This window comes from Netta rufina (assembly GCF_964035555.1).
Source record: "Netta rufina genome assembly, chromosome: 2".
Classification (NCBI taxonomy): domain Eukaryota; kingdom Metazoa; phylum Chordata; class Aves; order Anseriformes; family Anatidae; genus Netta; species Netta rufina.
Genome location: NC_140124.1, coordinates 30,093,314 through 30,111,777, shown reverse-complemented (window position 1 = coordinate 30,111,777; position 18,464 = coordinate 30,093,314). Strand labels below are relative to the sequence as shown.

The window sequence follows — 18,464 nt, the reverse complement described above, 5'->3', positions numbered from 1 at the left end:
TTAGAGGAATTAGAGGTGATTTATTTTTAAGCTGAAAGCAACTCGTAAATATCTCCCACTACACAGGTTCCCTGAGAGTAAATGTTAAGTGGAAATACTGAGAAATACTTTGCTGCAAATCAATGCGAACAGGTAATACTCCTTGGTAGCAACAGTCAGGTGTTGGACACCTTTCTTAAGTGCGGTGAGGACTCTGTACAGTATGATACAAAATGCTTTTAGAAGCTTCAACTTTTGCGAATCAGTATGAATCTGATTGCTGGGCTGCATTTGTGCCAGCTCTGCCCTGCTGACTTAGAAAAGGACCATGGTGGTGGGAACATAAGTGGTGCTCAAGGTCAGTAGTGTGCAGCTTTAATATTTGATGGATAAAAATGGTAATTTATCATGTGACAGTCGCGCACAGTACTTCATACTCACAGCAAATCTCTATCTGTAAGGGACAACTCAGAGAAAAAATGGAAAAAAATGGGTGGAAATGGGTGGAAAAAATACACACACACACATATAAAAACTGTCTGGCAAAGAACTTAGGTTTATACAAAAGACTGTCACACACACAATTTAACTTTCACCACAAAAAGGGAAAAAAAAATAGATTGCATGTTCTTGTGGAAGTTAAAAATGTAGAGCTGGTATGTTAATCGTATTCCTACATAGAGGTAAAAGCCACAGTTTTAGATTATTTACAAACACATGGTCTGTAATTACTATATAGAAAAAGTCTGCAGGAATAGTTTGTTGCAAAGATAATGCCTTTTTTTTTTTTTTTTTTTTTTTTTTTCAGAAAGTGTTGTGTAGTTCTGCCTTAATACAACAGCCGGTTGCATCATGAATGCAGTACTGTTTTCACCAAACAAATTTGGCTTTTTCCCTCCTCCCCACACCCTTCCTGGAGTTATGCTTGGTTAATGTGCCACTTATATCTTAACACAGAAACATAGCTATTACCCACAGACTATAATTATAGCCAGCTCTAGGACTTGCACAATATGTAAATATGGATCTTTTAAATCTGAAACTTATATTTCAAATTGTGCTCGTGTCTTATGTCACCTCTCCTACCACCCAACTCATTAATCCTACACTGATTCATTTGATTCAGCCTCAGTACAGTGCTACAGACCTGAAGACTGATAGGAAAATACAATGTTCCAGTATCCCTTTCTCCGGGCAAACCCCTAAACAAAAGAAAATAATAAATAAATCATTACTGTGAGATATGAGTCATTATGTCTGTTATACAGTAAAACAGCAATAATCATTTTTACTACCCCTTTGTACTTATAGACTGATGTAAAAGAACTACAGAAAAGTGGAGAATCTCAGCATATACTTTATGATACTTCTTCACTCAACATTAAAATGAAAAATGATGGATTGATGGATTGGTCAGTGCTACCTGTTGATAGGCTGTGATGAAAAGTTTGGTCCACCTAATTTTTTTTAAAGCAAGTCCTTTGTAGGACTTGCCATGGTAGGCTTTTACTTATTATATGCTGTTGTGAAGTCCGAAGCAGAAAATTTTACAGGCTGTTTCATATATGTTTTCTCTGATTTTTTTTTGTTTGTTAAGATATTGAAAAGTTCACTTGCACATTCTCAGAAGAAACATATTTTATGTTTTTTATTACTTTTCTTCATCCCTAAAAAGTTTATGGCAGAATACATTTTGAAGACCTGCTTTAGATGCTAGACATATATTTTAATATACTTTTATTATTTGTTTTTGTTGGTGTTTTTTTTTGTTTGTTTGGTTGGTTGGTTGGTCTGGTTTTTTGTTGTTTTGGTGTTTTGTTTTGTTTTTGGTGTTGTTTTTTGAAAGAAGGAGAAGCCTGCAAGCTAAATTTTGTTAGCTTTATACAGCTATGTATATTAGTGGAAGTGTTGTCTGCAGTTCTCATGAAACTATAGTGAAACAGCATTTTATGTACTAATAATTTTTATTTCCCTACTGATACGTTCACAATTCACAAAAAGCAGTGGATGTATGTTAACAAATGATGTGCATTTGATGCTTTCTGTATATCAAATACTATCTGTCTAGATAGAATAATTGTACCAGTTTAGTTTAGGGTTCTTCTGTTTGTTTTGTCTTTTTGTTGTTACTTTTTAAATTCAAGCTATGGAATGATTAAACTGGAACAGTAGTTAGAGTAGATATATTTTGACTTTGAGTAGCTTATTTTGGTTGCGCTTACATCAGTTAGAAAATGGTTAACTAAAGTAAAATTTTCAACGTTATACTGAAATAAAGCCCCAGTTCTGCAAACATTGAAGTGCTTCATTTTATTTGTATGTTTGTTCCTTTGTATGTATGCATGTATGTATATTTGTATGTATGTTCCTTTGTATATATGTATGTTCCTTTGATTTTCATTTCTTAGCTTAAAAACATACACCCAACAATCTGTACTTGTTTATTTAAGTTTAGGAAAACGGTTAAACTAATGTGATTTTTAAGTCAACCAGTCTTTGGAATCCCACAAATTTGAAGAAATCAGATCAATGATTTCAAATGACAGTATCCTTAATTACCATATTTGATTTCCTTATCAAGTTTTAATCCTAAAGTATTTAGTCCTAAAGTATTACTGACTTTAAAGAAAAGAATAATTGCTTCCATTTATCTCAAGAGCTGAACCGTAGTTAGTAAGGACAAAGTTCAAAGAAATCTAAATCTGTTTTGTTGGTATTTTTTGTTTGTTTGTTTGCTTGTTGTTGTTTGGTTGGTTTTGATTTTGTTTTTTTTCTCCTTGCAAGTGAAGTGCATTAGGAAAGAACAACAGCTGGTAGCATGAAGCTGTGACAGATTTTTAAAAGTAGGCATGAAGTAATGATTAGAAATGCAATATGAAGCTATAAGATGGAAAACTAAAGGCACTGAAGAAGACACATATAATTTAGGTAGAAGCACAGGTCTTGCTACTAGGTTTTCTTGATAGCTTAGAATTATCACCCATAAAGGTTGATTCCCCACCAGTTCTCTGTCTGCAGAAGGGAATCCTTCTAGACATTAGTGCTAAATTTAATCTTTGTTGTAGTGTATGATTATCCAAAAATTAAAAAGGCAGATTTCTTGTGACCAGTGTGTATATCCCTTTGAAAATAGGCTACATCCATAGTCTTCCTCAAAGCAGAATGTATATAATGACTGGCACATTCCATAGAAGACATAAAGGGAACAATTTTATGGATTTACTTTAAATATACTTTTGAAAAGATATCAGTTTGTTCTTGATTGTATTTTAAATTGTAATGGTGCACAGGGATTAAAAAAAATAGGTGTTCTCACCGCATTCTAACAAGTGAAACAAATGACATGCAGCTGCATAGCTCACAGGTGTTTGAGCAGCTCTTTGCTGATCATCCAACAAGACTTCTGATGGAATGACTCGGTCACACAGCTCTGTATAGAGGAGCAAAAAGATGACAGTATTCTTAACTTTACTCTCTGCCTGGCAGCCTGCCTCATCCTTTTAGGTGCTGTTCAGTGTAGAAAGTTTTCTAGATCTGTATTTTGAAGTGCAAGGTGGTAATTAGTTATAGCTGTAGGATTTATTATTTATACAACCACCATGTGCATTTTTGATCCTAAGTCCTGATTTCTACTAAGTAAAGACCTTCTGTCATACTAAAATGCATTCTGAAGTCTCTGCACATTTACAGAGTAACATTTTAAACCACAGCTGATGACTGTGTTTAGTTTTCAGGGAAAAAAAATGTTGCCTAAAGACAGAGACTCACATATGGAACATTATTGATATTTTCAGGCTTCTAAACAATCAGTGGCCTTTTAAGAACAAAACACATCCCATCCCACCCTACAAAATAGAAAGGGATGCATTGTTATTTAGTAACTATGAACTTTTTTTCAGATAGAGAATGAGGCTTGGCCAGCTTTCTTGAAACCTTGAACCAGCTTTCATATGGTTCACCTGCCTGTTCTTTCCTGCATGGTCTGTACCTGAGAACTGGGAATTGTGTTGTAACCATTTTCTAGGTAATAAGGAAGCACAGTGTCCATACATCTTCTGGAAAGAAAGGTGTGTTACATGTGAATTTCATCCAAGCTTTCTCAGAAAAACAAGCTAGAAAGCAAGAACAGCTTACGTGGCTTTTGTATTTAAGGTGCTTTAAGGAACGCAGGTGGATTGTGTTAAATTTCAAATTCAGTTCCTGGGCTTTTCTGTGGTCACTAAGTCACTAAAAGTCTTAGGTATATAGATGATCAAATGCCTTGTCCCACTTAAATACTTTTAAGGATATATATGTAGATTTTAATTCTCTTTCTGCAATCAAAGTTAGTAACAATGAGACTTCATTTATTTTGTGGTTTTGTTGTTGTTTGATTTTCTTGTTTTCTCTTCTCTCCCTCTCCCTTCCCTCTCCTTCTCTCTTTTTTTCCCTTATTTCTTTCTGTTTTTTTTTTTTGTTTGTTTGTTTTTTTCTCTCTACTTAGGTGTAAACACTTTGAGACAAGACAGGTTTTCAGTTTGAAATTAGACACCTAAACATAGGCTTCTAAAGGAACTTGTGTACACATCAACTAGATGTCAATGCTCTCATTTTAGTTAGTGGAGAGCCAGTTATTTCTCTCAGTGAAGCCTGGAGAGGCAGTTCTGCCTACTCAGCACCAGTGAATCACACCTTCAGTTTCATTGAGTAGATGTCTTTTGTCTTCAATGGGAATACAACTGTCAAGTTCAAAGGCAGGCAAACACATTGACATGCCTAAATCTGGTGTTAAGCACATTCTTAGAAGTGGTCCTCTTATGGGGGTGGAATCAGGAGGCAATGAAGCTTGAATAACATGAGGCTTCCTAAACTCATAAATCTGCTCGTTCAGTAGAAGAAACTTTAAAGTCCTGTGAATCCCAGTCAAAGTCCAAGCAAAGATGTTTAGTCCTGACCCTATCCTGTCAGGCTGAGGTATTTCTGGAGGGATCCTAGGGAGAGAGAAAAGATTTTGTCAAAAAAGATTTGCTCCAACACAGAAAGTCTGATGTTTCTCCCATGTTTTTACATAAGAGTTGCTCACTGTTCCTTTACAACATTTCATTGATTATTTTTATTTATTTATTTATTTTTACTTTTTTTTTTTTCTTTAATCTGCTCTTTGTGTCCTACTTGGGAGTGATATAAAGCATGGTGTTTCAATGGAATTGAAGTTTTTTTGTTTAGTTGATTGGTGGTTGTTGTTTTGTTTTGGCAAGAATCGAATAGTGGTATTAGTTATTTTGTTCTTTCAGTGGGAGTTAAAATATTGGGTAGAGAAAAAGATAAATTAATTATGTATATACATCGACTTTACAGGAAACAATGCTGGTTTATATGTCTGTTTCTAAAATAGAGCTGAGATTGTGCATGTGAAGCAGCCAATGGGGAGCTCCTGGCAAACCTGTCCCTGAACCTCTGAACTGCCTTAACAATGGTCTCATTAATTTAAGTACTACTCCATGTCATATATGCTTTTACATATCCATATCAGCAGGCAAGGGGAAGGAAAATTGTTTTATTCATCTGACATAATTTAAAGATGAAATGTGAAGGTCTATGACCTTGCTCTGAGATAGCAGGTCTATTATAACATATACAGAGAGGTGTTTTTTAACAGAGCTTGTTGGTTCTCTAGTACGACCAAGGCTGGTAAATGTGGAACAGTTTATAAGATTTATTTTTGCTCATGATAAAAATCCTCCTCAGATTAATGAGTCATTGGTGCCTCAGCATCTGTTCCCTAGACTGGGGAATTTGGGAAAGAAACTGAAGGGAGGTATGAGGACAAAAGTAAGTAAAATGTTAAAAGCAGGAATCTTTGTTATGGGTAATGGACACAAAGGAAGCGTTACAGGAATGTTCATTTAGTAAAATTAGATGACAAATTAAGATACTTGTTAGGTATTTTTTTTGAGAAACTAAGCTTTTTTGTTTGTTTGTTTTATTAATAACTGTTTTTAAGGCACAATATATTGAAAGTGCCAAATTCCTTATTTAAATCAGATCTTCACAGTTATCAGGCAGGTATAACAGTATTTTATAATAGCTGTTTTTTATTCCATGTGCTGTAGATTAACCTGTAATTTGTCTTAGTGGAGTGTACCACATACACTTCTCTAACTCTAGGAGAAATATATTAAATATATTATCTTGTTTTGTTTTGTTTTGTTTTTCCTCGTGAACATCCAGTTGCATGTTAGCACAGAACAGATTCACTCTGACTCAAAGGTCATTGAGTTCCCCCTGCATTCCCTAGGTGCATGAGTACCTAGCACAGAACTCTCAAAATGTTCTTAAAATGATAGGAGGTGCCGTTTGTTTTGTGTTATAGGCACTTTTTATTCATATCTTAGGATAAAATTATCCTCTGTATAGTAGCAAACTTCTACTCTCCACTGGAGTCTATAGTGTGAGGCAATTACAGGTAATCCAGTGGAAACAGGTGTCAGGTTTTATAGAGAACAGGTTATGGATATGACTGTCATCTAGGTTAGGATGTTTTCTGATTACCGTGTTTTTTCCTCTTAGCCCTAACAGAGCAAGTGCTTTCAATCTTGCTTTTTCTTGAAAACCCAGACAAATAACATTCTGATCAGTAGACCAACAAACTGGGAAACAGTGCATGGACCTCGGGTGAATTTTTGGCAATTTTGTCTGCAAATTTAAAGATAATAAATGATGTTCTGGAACATCAGTCCCTGTCTGGAATGTGTGGACTTACTGGTACTCATATGTGGACTGTTGTACCAAGATTTAAATCCAAATAGATAGTTGGAGCTTGGGATAAGAAGTGGTAATGAGGATTTATTGAGAAGAAATAGATATTCCAGTGAAGATATTTAGACAAAAAAGGAAATGTGTTTGGACCAGAAAATTAAGAACATAAAAATACCCATCGACTGTCAGCCAAAAGGTCTGTCTAGCCAGGTGCTCTTTCTTCATTGTCTTCGACCAACGAGTATAGAAGAAGAACAGGGTGACGTAATAGTATTTCCATGTTCGTGGTGTTTTGCTGTGTGGGCGTCAGTGGCTAATTCTTCCACAAATCTATTAAATCCTTTCTAAGCTTTTGGTATCCCGTTGCAAATAGTTTAGCATCTTAATAACATGTTGTTTAAATAATCCTCTTGCTTGTTCCGTCTCCTCGCTCCTTTTCTGTGGTAGCATTTCCTTAGGAGAGGTGGTGAATTCCCTGTTTATCCTTCCCATATCATGCACAATTTTAGAGAACTCCATCTCTAAAATCTCCCTCATTTACCACCTTTTCAGGCAGGAGGCCTAAAAAGAAAAACAATATTTTGATCACTGTTTTCTTTTTCCACACTTCTGCCAGTTCAATTGTAGTCTTCTCACTAACACACACCATACCCTCCCGTTGGGGAGGGGAAAACTGCACCAAGTATTCAGCGTCACGACACCATTCATGTAAATACTATTAAGCACTGCGCTGACACTTCATTCACATATCTATTGCAAGTCCAAGACCTTGTTCCTCAGACCTTATTGCTGATTGTAAAATAAGAGTGTTTGTTGTTTTTTTTTCCCACTATGCATCAATTTATAGTTGTCCACGTTAAATTTCATCTACAGTTCATAGAATCATAGAACAATTTGAGTTGGTAGGGACCTTAAAAATTATCTGATTTCAACCCAACTGCCATGGGCAGGGACACCTTCCACTAGACCAGGTTGCTCAAGGCTCCATCCAACCTGGCCTTACACGCTTCCAGAGATAGGGCATCCACAGGTTTTCTGGGCAACCTGATTCAATGCCTCACCACCCTCATAATGAAGAACTTCTTCCTAACATCTAATCCAGATCTACCCTTTTTCAGTTTAAAACCATTACCCCTTGTCCTATCACCACATGCCCTTGTAAAAAGTCCCTCCTCATCATTCTTGTAGGCCCCTTTTAGGTACTGGAAGGCTCCTATGAGATCTTCCTGGAGCCTTTTCTAAGCTGGACAACCCCAGCTCTCTCAGACTTTATTCACAGTCCAGTCACTTATTACTGTGAGGTCCTTTTGCAACTCTTCATGATTTCTATTTTTTATTGAAAGGGATCCGAATGTGTCCCAGTGGGGTAGGTAGGTTGAGAGCAGACTGCAGAACAGCTGCATACAGAAGTGCAAGCTACAGTGCCAAACTGTATTGTAATGCATGAGAAAAAAATTGAGTCAAACACAGCTTTGCAGCAGTATCTATAGAACTTATAAATGTCGGCAAGAATCAGTCTCAGAATGATGCTTAATTATGCAAGTTTTTATGTGGTAACTTTCCAACTACTTGTAGTATCATCGCATGAGAATGTGAAATTTACTTATTTTACTTTGTTAAACTGGAATCGTTCTTTCAGAATTGTAACTTTTCTGCACTTATCTATAGTCTTTGCTTATGCTGTGTGTCATAAGGGATTAACACTTAGATTTGCCTTAAGTACAGCTGGTAATGGAAAAAGAGAAAATTGACAAAGATGTCTCTATTAAAATCATGCCAGTCATACATAAATCTCTTATGGATGTGCATCTCCACTGGCTATTTCCTTACCTTTGCGTATGATTCATTATAAAGCAGAACAGGAATTATATGATTGTTAAGACAGAAGTGGAAAGAAAAGAAGAACATTAGAAAAAGTCATACATTCTTATTAATATATATTATGTGCTGCAATGAAATCATTTTTACCTAAGTATAAAATTACCTAGATAATAGATCTATGAACAGTGAGAAAAGATGGAAAAATATGTTGTCTATTGAGAACTTCTGTGAGAAGAACAGGATTTGATAAAATATTCTTTATATTGAGTTGTACAAAGCATGAAAATATATTTTATTTTATTTTTTAGCAATGGAAGTTTTATTTATTTTATCACATATTCAGTATTTATTTAATTAGATAAAATCCAGTATATCAGCATATTTCATTAGCAGAAATGCAAAACAGAGTCACCATGACATACAATCTGCTGTAAATTTTACTTCTCTTACTCTTGAATGTATATTTCACAGGCTGGAACTCCACAAACAAAAGTAACAATTTCAGATACAACTTAGAAAACTTTTCTAAGATCTGAAGAAAATCAGATGATTAAGGTTACAGGCACTTTTAGCCCCCTTGTGCCCATAAATCTGGCTATTTTTCTTCTCACTATATTGCTTCACGCGTCATAACATAAATGGCCACTGAATTACAACAAATAATATTAAGAGCTAGATTATTCTTAAATTATTCTCAGCTGCATACTACCTGGGTGTTTACATTTTTCTCTCAGGTGTCTGATTCTAACCACAGTCAGTGGCAGAATATTGGAACAGATATTCAGCTCTTTTTGCCATTGACATTTTCTGTGCTCCCAGTTTTATTTTCAGACCTTGGTACCTGTATTTTCAGTCTTCAGAAATGTGTGCTTTTGCTTAGATCTCCTTTATTTTTTTTGTTTTGTTTTGTTTTGTTTTGTTTTTTCTCTATGTTATCATCAATTTTTTCTTTCAGCGTTGTAGAACTTCAATGCATTTTGTAAATAGGTTCCTATATTTTTCCCATTATTCTCTTTCATTGATTCCTCGATTTTCCTTGATGATGATATTCTTTTTCTTCTTTCCATATCTACGTGTCAACTTCTTTCTCCCCTTGGACTCTTCGTGGTTTCTTTACTGTGGAAAAACATCTCTCTCTCACACCTCCATTTCTGCACACCTCTCTGGCAGTTTTGATTCCCTGCAGAGGAGTTCTACACATTTTTCTACATTTTGATGGATCAGAGTATTTCTGTCCTCTGTTTTGGAGTGAACAAGGGGGAAAAGTGAGACAGATTTGTTCCTCTGAACTTAACACTGAATGCCTGAACACTGAACACTGAATCTATCTTCTGAACACCTTCCAGGAATATGGTGAATGGGAAGATAAGCATTCTCTCTATAGGGCTTCATTCCCACTGTGTGTATGTTTTGTTTATTTGTTTGTGTTGCTCCTGTGGATTTTTTTTTTTTTTTTTGATTCATATTCTGTATACTGTTGTTCATGAACACTGCTCTTAGAATGGGAGCTTTATGTTGGGAGCTTATATATAGACTGAGACCAACCCTTGATGCTCACAAGCAGACAGTACTTCTACAATGTAAAAAAAAAGTCTTTTGAGAAGGCAGAGATTAGAGATTTGGAGAACCACTGTAGTTTAGAAAAATTCTGAATTCTTGTAGTTTTATGGGTAAAAATCCTTTTTTTTTTTTTTTTTTTTTTTAATAGAAAACAGGATAAAAGATGATAGAACTGGATACAAAAATTTGTTCTTTCTCTGCCATGAGAGAATATTGAAATAAAGCTTTCCAAGACTGTATTCCCAATTGGTCACAGTATAGTTAAATTCTCTATGTATTTTCACACAGATGGTCAGAAGCATTTTATTGACACAAGGCCATCCTTGCACTAAATTTAAAATCCTGCTCTGAAAGTGTAGCAGTATTAAAACAGTTTGAAATATATGTTATCAAACACAATTAATATAAGCAAATATACATGTTTTTCTTCAGTCATTTTTTAAAATGATCCAACTGTTTCAGTTGATTTTTTTTTAAATTGCAGTCAAAAATTTACTGATGTAGAATTTTTTAGCTCAAGTCATTGAAGCTTGACATTGCCTCATTAAAATAAAATGGAAATAAATATAAATAGTAGATACATGAATAAGATATGTAAAGAAAACACAATAGAAATTGTGACAAACTTAAATGTAACAATAAGTGAATACCCCAGTCCCTTAAAGCCTGAATATAACTTTGGTTTTTCCATTTTAAAATATTCCTTTTTTTTATTGCCTGTCCTCCTTTTATTTGCATCTTATTGCTGGTCTATTGTTCCACACATTCTGACACAGTGTGCACGCTATAATGAAGTATATGTGCTCTTCAGGTGTAGAATAAAGTATTTACTATTTCCATATTTAGATACAGGACAATTTTTCAATTATATGCCTTGTAATTGCTTAATCAGAAAGGTTATATAAAATAGTTTTAGCAGTAGGGGGGTTTCTGATTAACTGATAATGGAGCAAACCCTTATCACAGACTATTTTGATCATTTTGCCTTGATTACCAAACATTAGACTGAACTTTTCCAAGAAACATATTAAAGTTTCCAAGTCTGACACTTATCTGCAGAACATAAGCACTTTAAGAAAAGGTAGTACTAGCCCTTCAATACCATTTTGCTGATTTGTTTCAACCCTGTTTAAGAAGCTCATTCCACTTATCAGAAAATTGACCAATACTTGACCATGTGGAACACCGCCAGGAAAAAAAAAATACATATATATTTAGGCTCTAGAGGGAAGTTTGGTTTTGTTGTTCTTGCATCCATAGACAGTATATATTTTGACATACTGTAATCCAATAGCAGCATTAGATAGGGTTGGGTCAGCCTTTAATCAGAATTGATGTTTTATTTATATTGTATTTTCAAACATGTTGTTTAAGAGTTTAGCTATGCTCTTTGAAGCATATGCAAAAACACTTTCCTGTAAAATAATCTATTCCCTTTCTGAATCTAACAAAAAGTGTTGTAAGGAAAAGTGCTACTGTAGGACAATTTATTTATGAATTTATTTGTTTGTTTTACTGGAATAAGCTTTATCTTTGTTTTGGTTATCTCTTATTAAAAGCTGAAACGATTTGAAATTATCAACTCCACTAGGAGGGAAAAAATAGACATGATTCATTTCTTACAGGTTTAATGCATCAAAATATGTATTTCACAGAATCACAGAATCATCTAGGTTGGAAGAGACCTCCAAGATCATGTAGTCCAACCTCTGACCTAACACTAACACCTAACCATACACCTAACACACCTAACACCTAACACTAAACCATATCACTAAGCTCTACATCTAAACATTTTTTAAAGACCTCCAGGGATGGTGACCACTTCCCTGGGCAGCCAATTCCAATGCCTAACAACCCTTCCAGTAAAGAAGTTTTTCCTAATATCCAACCTAAATTTGTTTATCCAATCTAATTTGTTTACCAGTGTAAAATTTACTTGTACCCTTTTGAAAGAAATTAGAAATTTATTGATCTTCTGAATGGACTCGTCTATTTATTGCTGTCTTAATGAGTTAATAAACTTCACTTCTTTGAAAGAATAAAACTAGCTGAAGATGGGAATTTAGATATTTAGATTTTTTTGATTAATAGAAAAAAAAACATGGTATATTTGCTATCATTTATTATATGACTGATCATGAAGAATTGAAATTTGAGTATAGAAAGATGAGTGTAATGTGTCTTTATTTCTTACATTTAACTGTGCTTTGTATGTATAACAAAAGATGAAGTATGATTTTCTGTTCAATAAAAATTGTAGTGCCTTTTAATAAAAACATGCAATCTAATCTACCTAATGGCTGATAAAGAGATTGGTAAGTCCTTTTGAAAATGAAAAACAAAAAAAAGTATTTGAATCTATATCTGTCTTTTTACTGAAAAAAAATATGTAAAATTAAATATGTATCCAGTGTAAAAATTATGACAAAAGTACGTTGTGTTTCTATCCTTAAAAACGGCGGTATAGTTAGCTAGGAAAAGGAGGACAGGCTCACAAGACTATATTTTTTACTATATATTATTTTAATTTATTTATTATTTTATTTTATTTTTGCCTATATTACAATGATACGAAACACATCTGCCATCAAAAATTCACCTGATGAATGCACTTACTTAATCTTCTATCATAATTCTACAAGGTTTTACTTATAGACCTGCACTTCTGGTAAACCAGTGCCAATGCTGGGATTTGATTTGCTGAACTCAAAAGACATGAATTTGAAACCACAGATTCTGAATGACTCTAAGATATGTCTATCTATTTTATCCATGTGCAAGTCAAAGAATTTATTATATGCAATGCAAAAAGTCAATTTAAAGAAGGCTTTTCAATAAAGAAAAAGAAGAGGTGCTTCTTTTGTGGTAAAATAACAAACAGCAAGAGAAAAGGATCTCAAAGAACAAAAAATGAAAAGGCTTGTTAATCTTAATAATAGTATAAGAAGAAGTGACAAAGGATTTTTTTCTGAACAATTAACATCAATTTTTCCTGTTGTTTCATTATTCATCATTCCTGAATAGAAAGTAGCAGGGGAATAACAGCATCTAGATTTTTCAAAGCTACGCAAAGAAATTCAATACTTTGTTCACCCTTGTTTAGAAATGAAATGATTATACATTTCTTGGTAATCATTGGTATAAATAGAACAGTTGATTCCAGGTCAGCATGTCAGTATATTAACAAATCTACAGGTACAGAAGGAACTTACAACAGACCACTTCCACTCATAGTCACATGGTACTGAATGTGATCTAAGCCCTTCTGTTTGTTGGTGCTCTTTTAAGAATTTCATTTACCCTAGAGCAGTATGGATAGAACCCGTCCTCAGAAACTGTTTCCAAACATTTTCAGATTTTCTGTGGAAAATAAATAAATAAATAAATAAATAAAATACTGGTACTTTTTTTTTTTTTTTTTTTTTTTTTTCTTATTCAGAAATGTGTCACTTTCTCTCTTACTATTCCCATCTCATATTATTCTTGTGTCCCCCACCCCTTGAAGGCTGCCAGGCTGGACACCCTTGATTATCTCTGACAACGAGAAGGAATTGTTGGCTCTCATGCCAGTAGGCTTCCTTGGAATAGACAGTACTGTATTGCTACTTCTCCCTCTGCATGTCTGAGGAGGCAATTAAAGGGACTTGAAGAGTCACTAACTAGCCTTTTATTTATGTAATTTGAAAAATATACCAAGGGTGGGTTTTGTACTTTTGCTGCCTGATGGTAATCTGAGTTTCACTCCTTCACTTCTAACTCAGGCAAACTCAGTTTTTCAAGTTCCAAGCACACTGCAATGTTTGTGTAAAAGTATAGCTTATACAGGTGGAAGCTTTGTATTCATACCTGATTTCACAGAATCACAGAATGGTTGAGGTTGGAAGGGACCTCCATTGATCATCTAGTCCAAAACCCTTGCTCAAGCAAGGTCACCGAGAGTGTTACATAGGATTGCATCAAGACAAGTTTTGAGTCTCTCCAAAGGAGACTCCACAACCTCTCTGGGCAACCTTTTCCAGTGCTCTGTCACCTGAACAATAAAGTTCTTCCTCATAAAAGAATTTATTTCTTATTTTGAAGTGTAATATTGAATTCTAATTCAGTGTTGTTTTTTGTTGTTGTTGTTTGTTTGTTTCTTTTTTTTTTTCTTTAATTTTTAGCTTTTCATTTTGTTACACAATAGTAATTACTTATGATAGTTAAACAAAACTGTGCATACTTATTTGAAATGGTACTGCTGGTGTCCTGATTGTATTTAACAGTGTGTAATAAATATGGTAAAACAGAAGTGCAGCCTTTATGTATTTGACGAGAAAAAAAAAACATAATCTCTGCCTGCTGTCATGATAAACTAAGCAATTTACTAGTGTTTATATCCTGCTTTGTTTTTCTGTAGAATCTATTGATGAACTTCAAAATGCAGGTTCTGTCACCTATTTAAAATGTGTTTATGAGTTAATTATCTTGTAATACTACTCTTCTACTGCAAAATATCTAAAGATTGTTAGATCTAGAATTTTTATTTTCTTTGAATACCTTTCATCAGGAAAAATAACCATTTACCTTTACCTTCAGCTAGCCTAAGGCAAGCTACATTTTTGTCTTGACTCTTCTTCACAATGGGAGTTCCTTGTTTGCACATTCTAGTTCTCTGCAGGATGGAGATTTTAACAATGAATCAGAAATCATATAGTAGGTGTAAGACATGAAATAAAATCGATACATTTTTTCTGAGACATGTCACTGGTTAAGTGTCAAAAAATATTCTGATAGTCACTGAAAAAGAAAAGTCAAAGGTACATTTGAACCTGTCAGTTCAACACATTTCTGTTATCCCTTTAGGGGATATCATACAACTTGACACCAACATTTAAGCTTTGAAAATTATGAGCTCATCTATTTCGAATGGGATGTCACATGTTCCCAAGCCTTTGCCATTACTTATAATGGAAGACAGGATGATCAGTTTTGTCACATATTGATAGTGAATAAGATCTTTTTTCTTTTCTTTCTTTTTTTTTTCTTGTTTCAGAATGAAGAACAAATTTTGGTATTTTGAATTTGGCACTTCGGAAACTTTCTCAGCCACCTGTAAGAAGCTGCATGAATCTGTAGAAATAGAAGTAAGAAACTAATTGTTGCCTTTATCTTTGAAATGTCACTAGTTTGGCTGAAATTCAGGGAGCAAGGGTGCAGAATGCCTGAATCCAACAAGGCAAAGCAGTGCACATCCTTTTGACCCTATATTCCAAAATATTATTTTTATCATGTCTATTTGTAGTGCAGCCCTGAACACTGGAACAAAGTTCAGTTTGATGATTAGTGAAGTCTTAATACAGTAGACGAGGTCAAGAGGTGAAATATAACATTAGAAATCAATAGGGAGTGTGGCTAGGTCAGATGGAAAAATGAAAGACTGTCAGAGGGAGTGAGAGCTGCTGCAGGATTAAAATTAAAAAAAAAAAATTACTTATTATTTCTAGGTCCCAAGTTTTTATAACCTTTAAAACTCAATTCCCTAAAATTGTACTTACTTTCCTGAATAAAGGTTAAAGGATATATGTTTTTTGGATTTGTTCCCCTTAATTAAATAGCTTTTCTTTCTGCACGAGGGGTCATCATTCTATTATGCATTGAACATTAACTGAAAGGACACTGGATAGTTACAGACAAAATACGAATTTAAAATGATGTGCCACTGCTACTTTGATGGATGACAGAATAATTGGCTACATTACATAAACTGTTAGGGTGGCTGGTATTTATAAATAAGTAAATTAAAAATGTGAAAAATGTGAAATAAGTGAGGTTACAAATCTGAGAATTTAAGTTAAATAATTAAATCATTTCATAAGAGGATTGTGGTGTTCTCTTTTGCCTACTGTAATGAGATACTCCTCATGTCGATGGAGTATTTGTATAGGAGTATGAAATACTTGGAGAGGTATGGTAAGAGTATGATAGTTAGGTTAAAGACTCCTGAAAGGCATAGTATGAAATGATCTGAAGGGAACATCTGGTAGTAGAACAGTAGCAAATACTGAGACTGAACCTGTAAGGTTGTGGTGCCAAACTTGCCTGTTACACAGCTTTTTTTTTTTTTCTTTTTTCCACACACATTTCTTTAAAATTAAAAAATAAATAAATAAAATTACTAGGACAGTTATTCACACATTTGGGTTTAAGAACAGATAGCCTCAAAAATACTTGATTAGTTATTGGAAGAAATGCTTACCTCATTAGATTTAGTTTGAATATACTGCAAGTTAAATGTACCTTTTGATTAAATATGAATTTTATTGGCTTTCCTAAGAAAATATTTCTACTCAGCAAAAATCCTACATAGTCTCATTTTTTTAAGAAGATGTTACCTTCTTAAACTGTTTGATTGTAGTCATCAAAAGATTGATGAAACGTTAACATCCAATGTTAAATACAAATATGCATACAAGTTCATGATGCTGCTGATACTAGTTTTATAATTATTACCAATTCATATTAGTAACACTGTTATTACCAATAGAATATTACATTGTCAGTATATAAGATGTGTTTGTTAATATTCACTTTCTCTATCCTGTCCATTCTCATTATTCCTACAATTAGGAACAAAAATCGTAGGGGAAACAGTTTCCAAAATGTTTACACAAGAATTATTAGGAGGTAGTTATTTACAGATATTACTACAAGTAAATTACATTTAAATGAACAATGCTTAACCAATATGGTTGTATCTAATATTTCTTGTATGGTGTAAACACTTGGGAGTTGTGCTGTTTTCATTATTTATTTATTTATTTTTAACCTGTTGCCCCTTGCTTGGGGATGTTCCTGTAAGTGAGAGCTTGGTGTATGATTACCTATTTCAGAATGAACAAAGTCCACAAAGAATGTATTTTCTCTACAGCCAAATTTTGAATGAACAAAATCCACAAAGATTAAGGATCTATATCTCTGAGCTAGGAAAAAGTGATCAAACATTCTGTGGGCAAATATTTATTCAACCATGTATTTGATTTCCAACGTAGTTAAGTCTGGCTTTCCTCATATACAGTGATTTATTTTAAGTTCTGTAGTTTTTATTCTGTTTGAGATGGAGAGCACAGTTTTAACACTAAATTCTTATAACTAAAATCTGTATTGAGGATACACGAAAAGTCACCTCTTTGGTAACCCAAGAAAGTAGCATTTACTAAAACATTATTTAGAATAAGAGATGGTTATATTTCCAAACTGTGATCCAAAATTTGACAAGAGAACCAGGTTCTAAAGGAAAAAAATAAATTATTTTTAAAATAATGTGTCAATAAATGAAGCTTAAGACATTACAGTTTAGAGCACTTATACTTTATTTCCACCAGAAGGGAGAAAGGGTGGAAGGGAGGAAGGAAGAGAGAGAAAAAAAAAAAAAAAAAAAAAAAAGGAAAGAAGAGAAAAAGGAAGGCAGGAAGGAAAGAATGTATGTGAAATGTATGTGAAATGTATGTGAAAGGTACATAATGAGACTAGGCATAAATCCAGTGTAAATGGGGTTGTCATGGTACATAACTACTGCAAAAGCATAGTGTTGTACTTGGTTACATGGATATGTTCTCCACAGGGAGATGATCTGGAAATTTTGGTGTAATGAATAAGTGTAGAAGATAATGCGAGAATAGGGACTGAAGTCAAGAAAAAAAAAAAGTAGGAACACTAATGTTTATTTTAAATCTAGTAGGCATACTCTGTATTTGAAAGTATGCTTTTATTTTTAGCAGTATCATTGCTTTATTATTGCTCTATTAGGGAAAAAAAAAAAAAAAAAGAAAGAGGGAAAGAAAAGGAGCAGAATACATCTGAGTTTTGTTGTTGTAGCATATGAATGTGTTAGGACAATGCAGAGCTACCTGTCGTGCAAACTTCTTGACTGTGTGTGAACAAAAAAAATACTTCTTTTGCTAATTCAGAAAGTTCCTCACCACTGTGGGATTCAGAGGCCTAGTCAAATAATTGTCTTAGTGTACTACCTGCTGTGTTCAATATTGAGTGAAAATGGAAGCCAGACCCTCAGCCATCCTATTTCACAGTTCTTCTTTTATTTAAATAATTCCAGTCAGTTTGGGGGACGCCAGACCTTTATAAATTAACAGCAGGGAAATACCAAAGGTGTCAGATTGCATATTTATCATCTTTCTCGTGTAATACTTAAATATGTATTAAGAAGTGACTGACATAAATTAGGCAGATTTCAGAAGCCACAGGCCGTGGCTTGTAGAGGACCCCCTTCTGCTTGACATTTCATCCTTGTCAAAGATCAAATTATTTTAATTTAGGCTGCAAATTATAAGGAATGAAGACTTCTTTGTGGGAATTCCCTGTGGTAA

The 18,464-nt window shown here is 34.0% G+C and overlaps 1 protein-coding gene across 4 annotated transcripts in view; it reads left to right on the top strand.

The window, feature by feature from the left end:
* DGKB (diacylglycerol kinase beta) overlaps positions 1–18,464 on the top strand; it is a gene marked incomplete at both ends in the record, with an annotated part of 326,775 nt that overhangs the window by 226,760 nt on the left and 81,551 nt on the right. For all 4 annotated transcript variants that reach the window (XM_084306831.1, XM_084306829.1, XM_084306830.1 and 1 more), the window contains one exon: positions 15,134–15,224. In XM_084306831.1, coding sequence (XP_084162957.1) covers positions 15,134–15,224 — 91 coding nt within the window. The remainder of the gene's footprint in view (positions 1–15,133; positions 15,225–18,464) is intronic.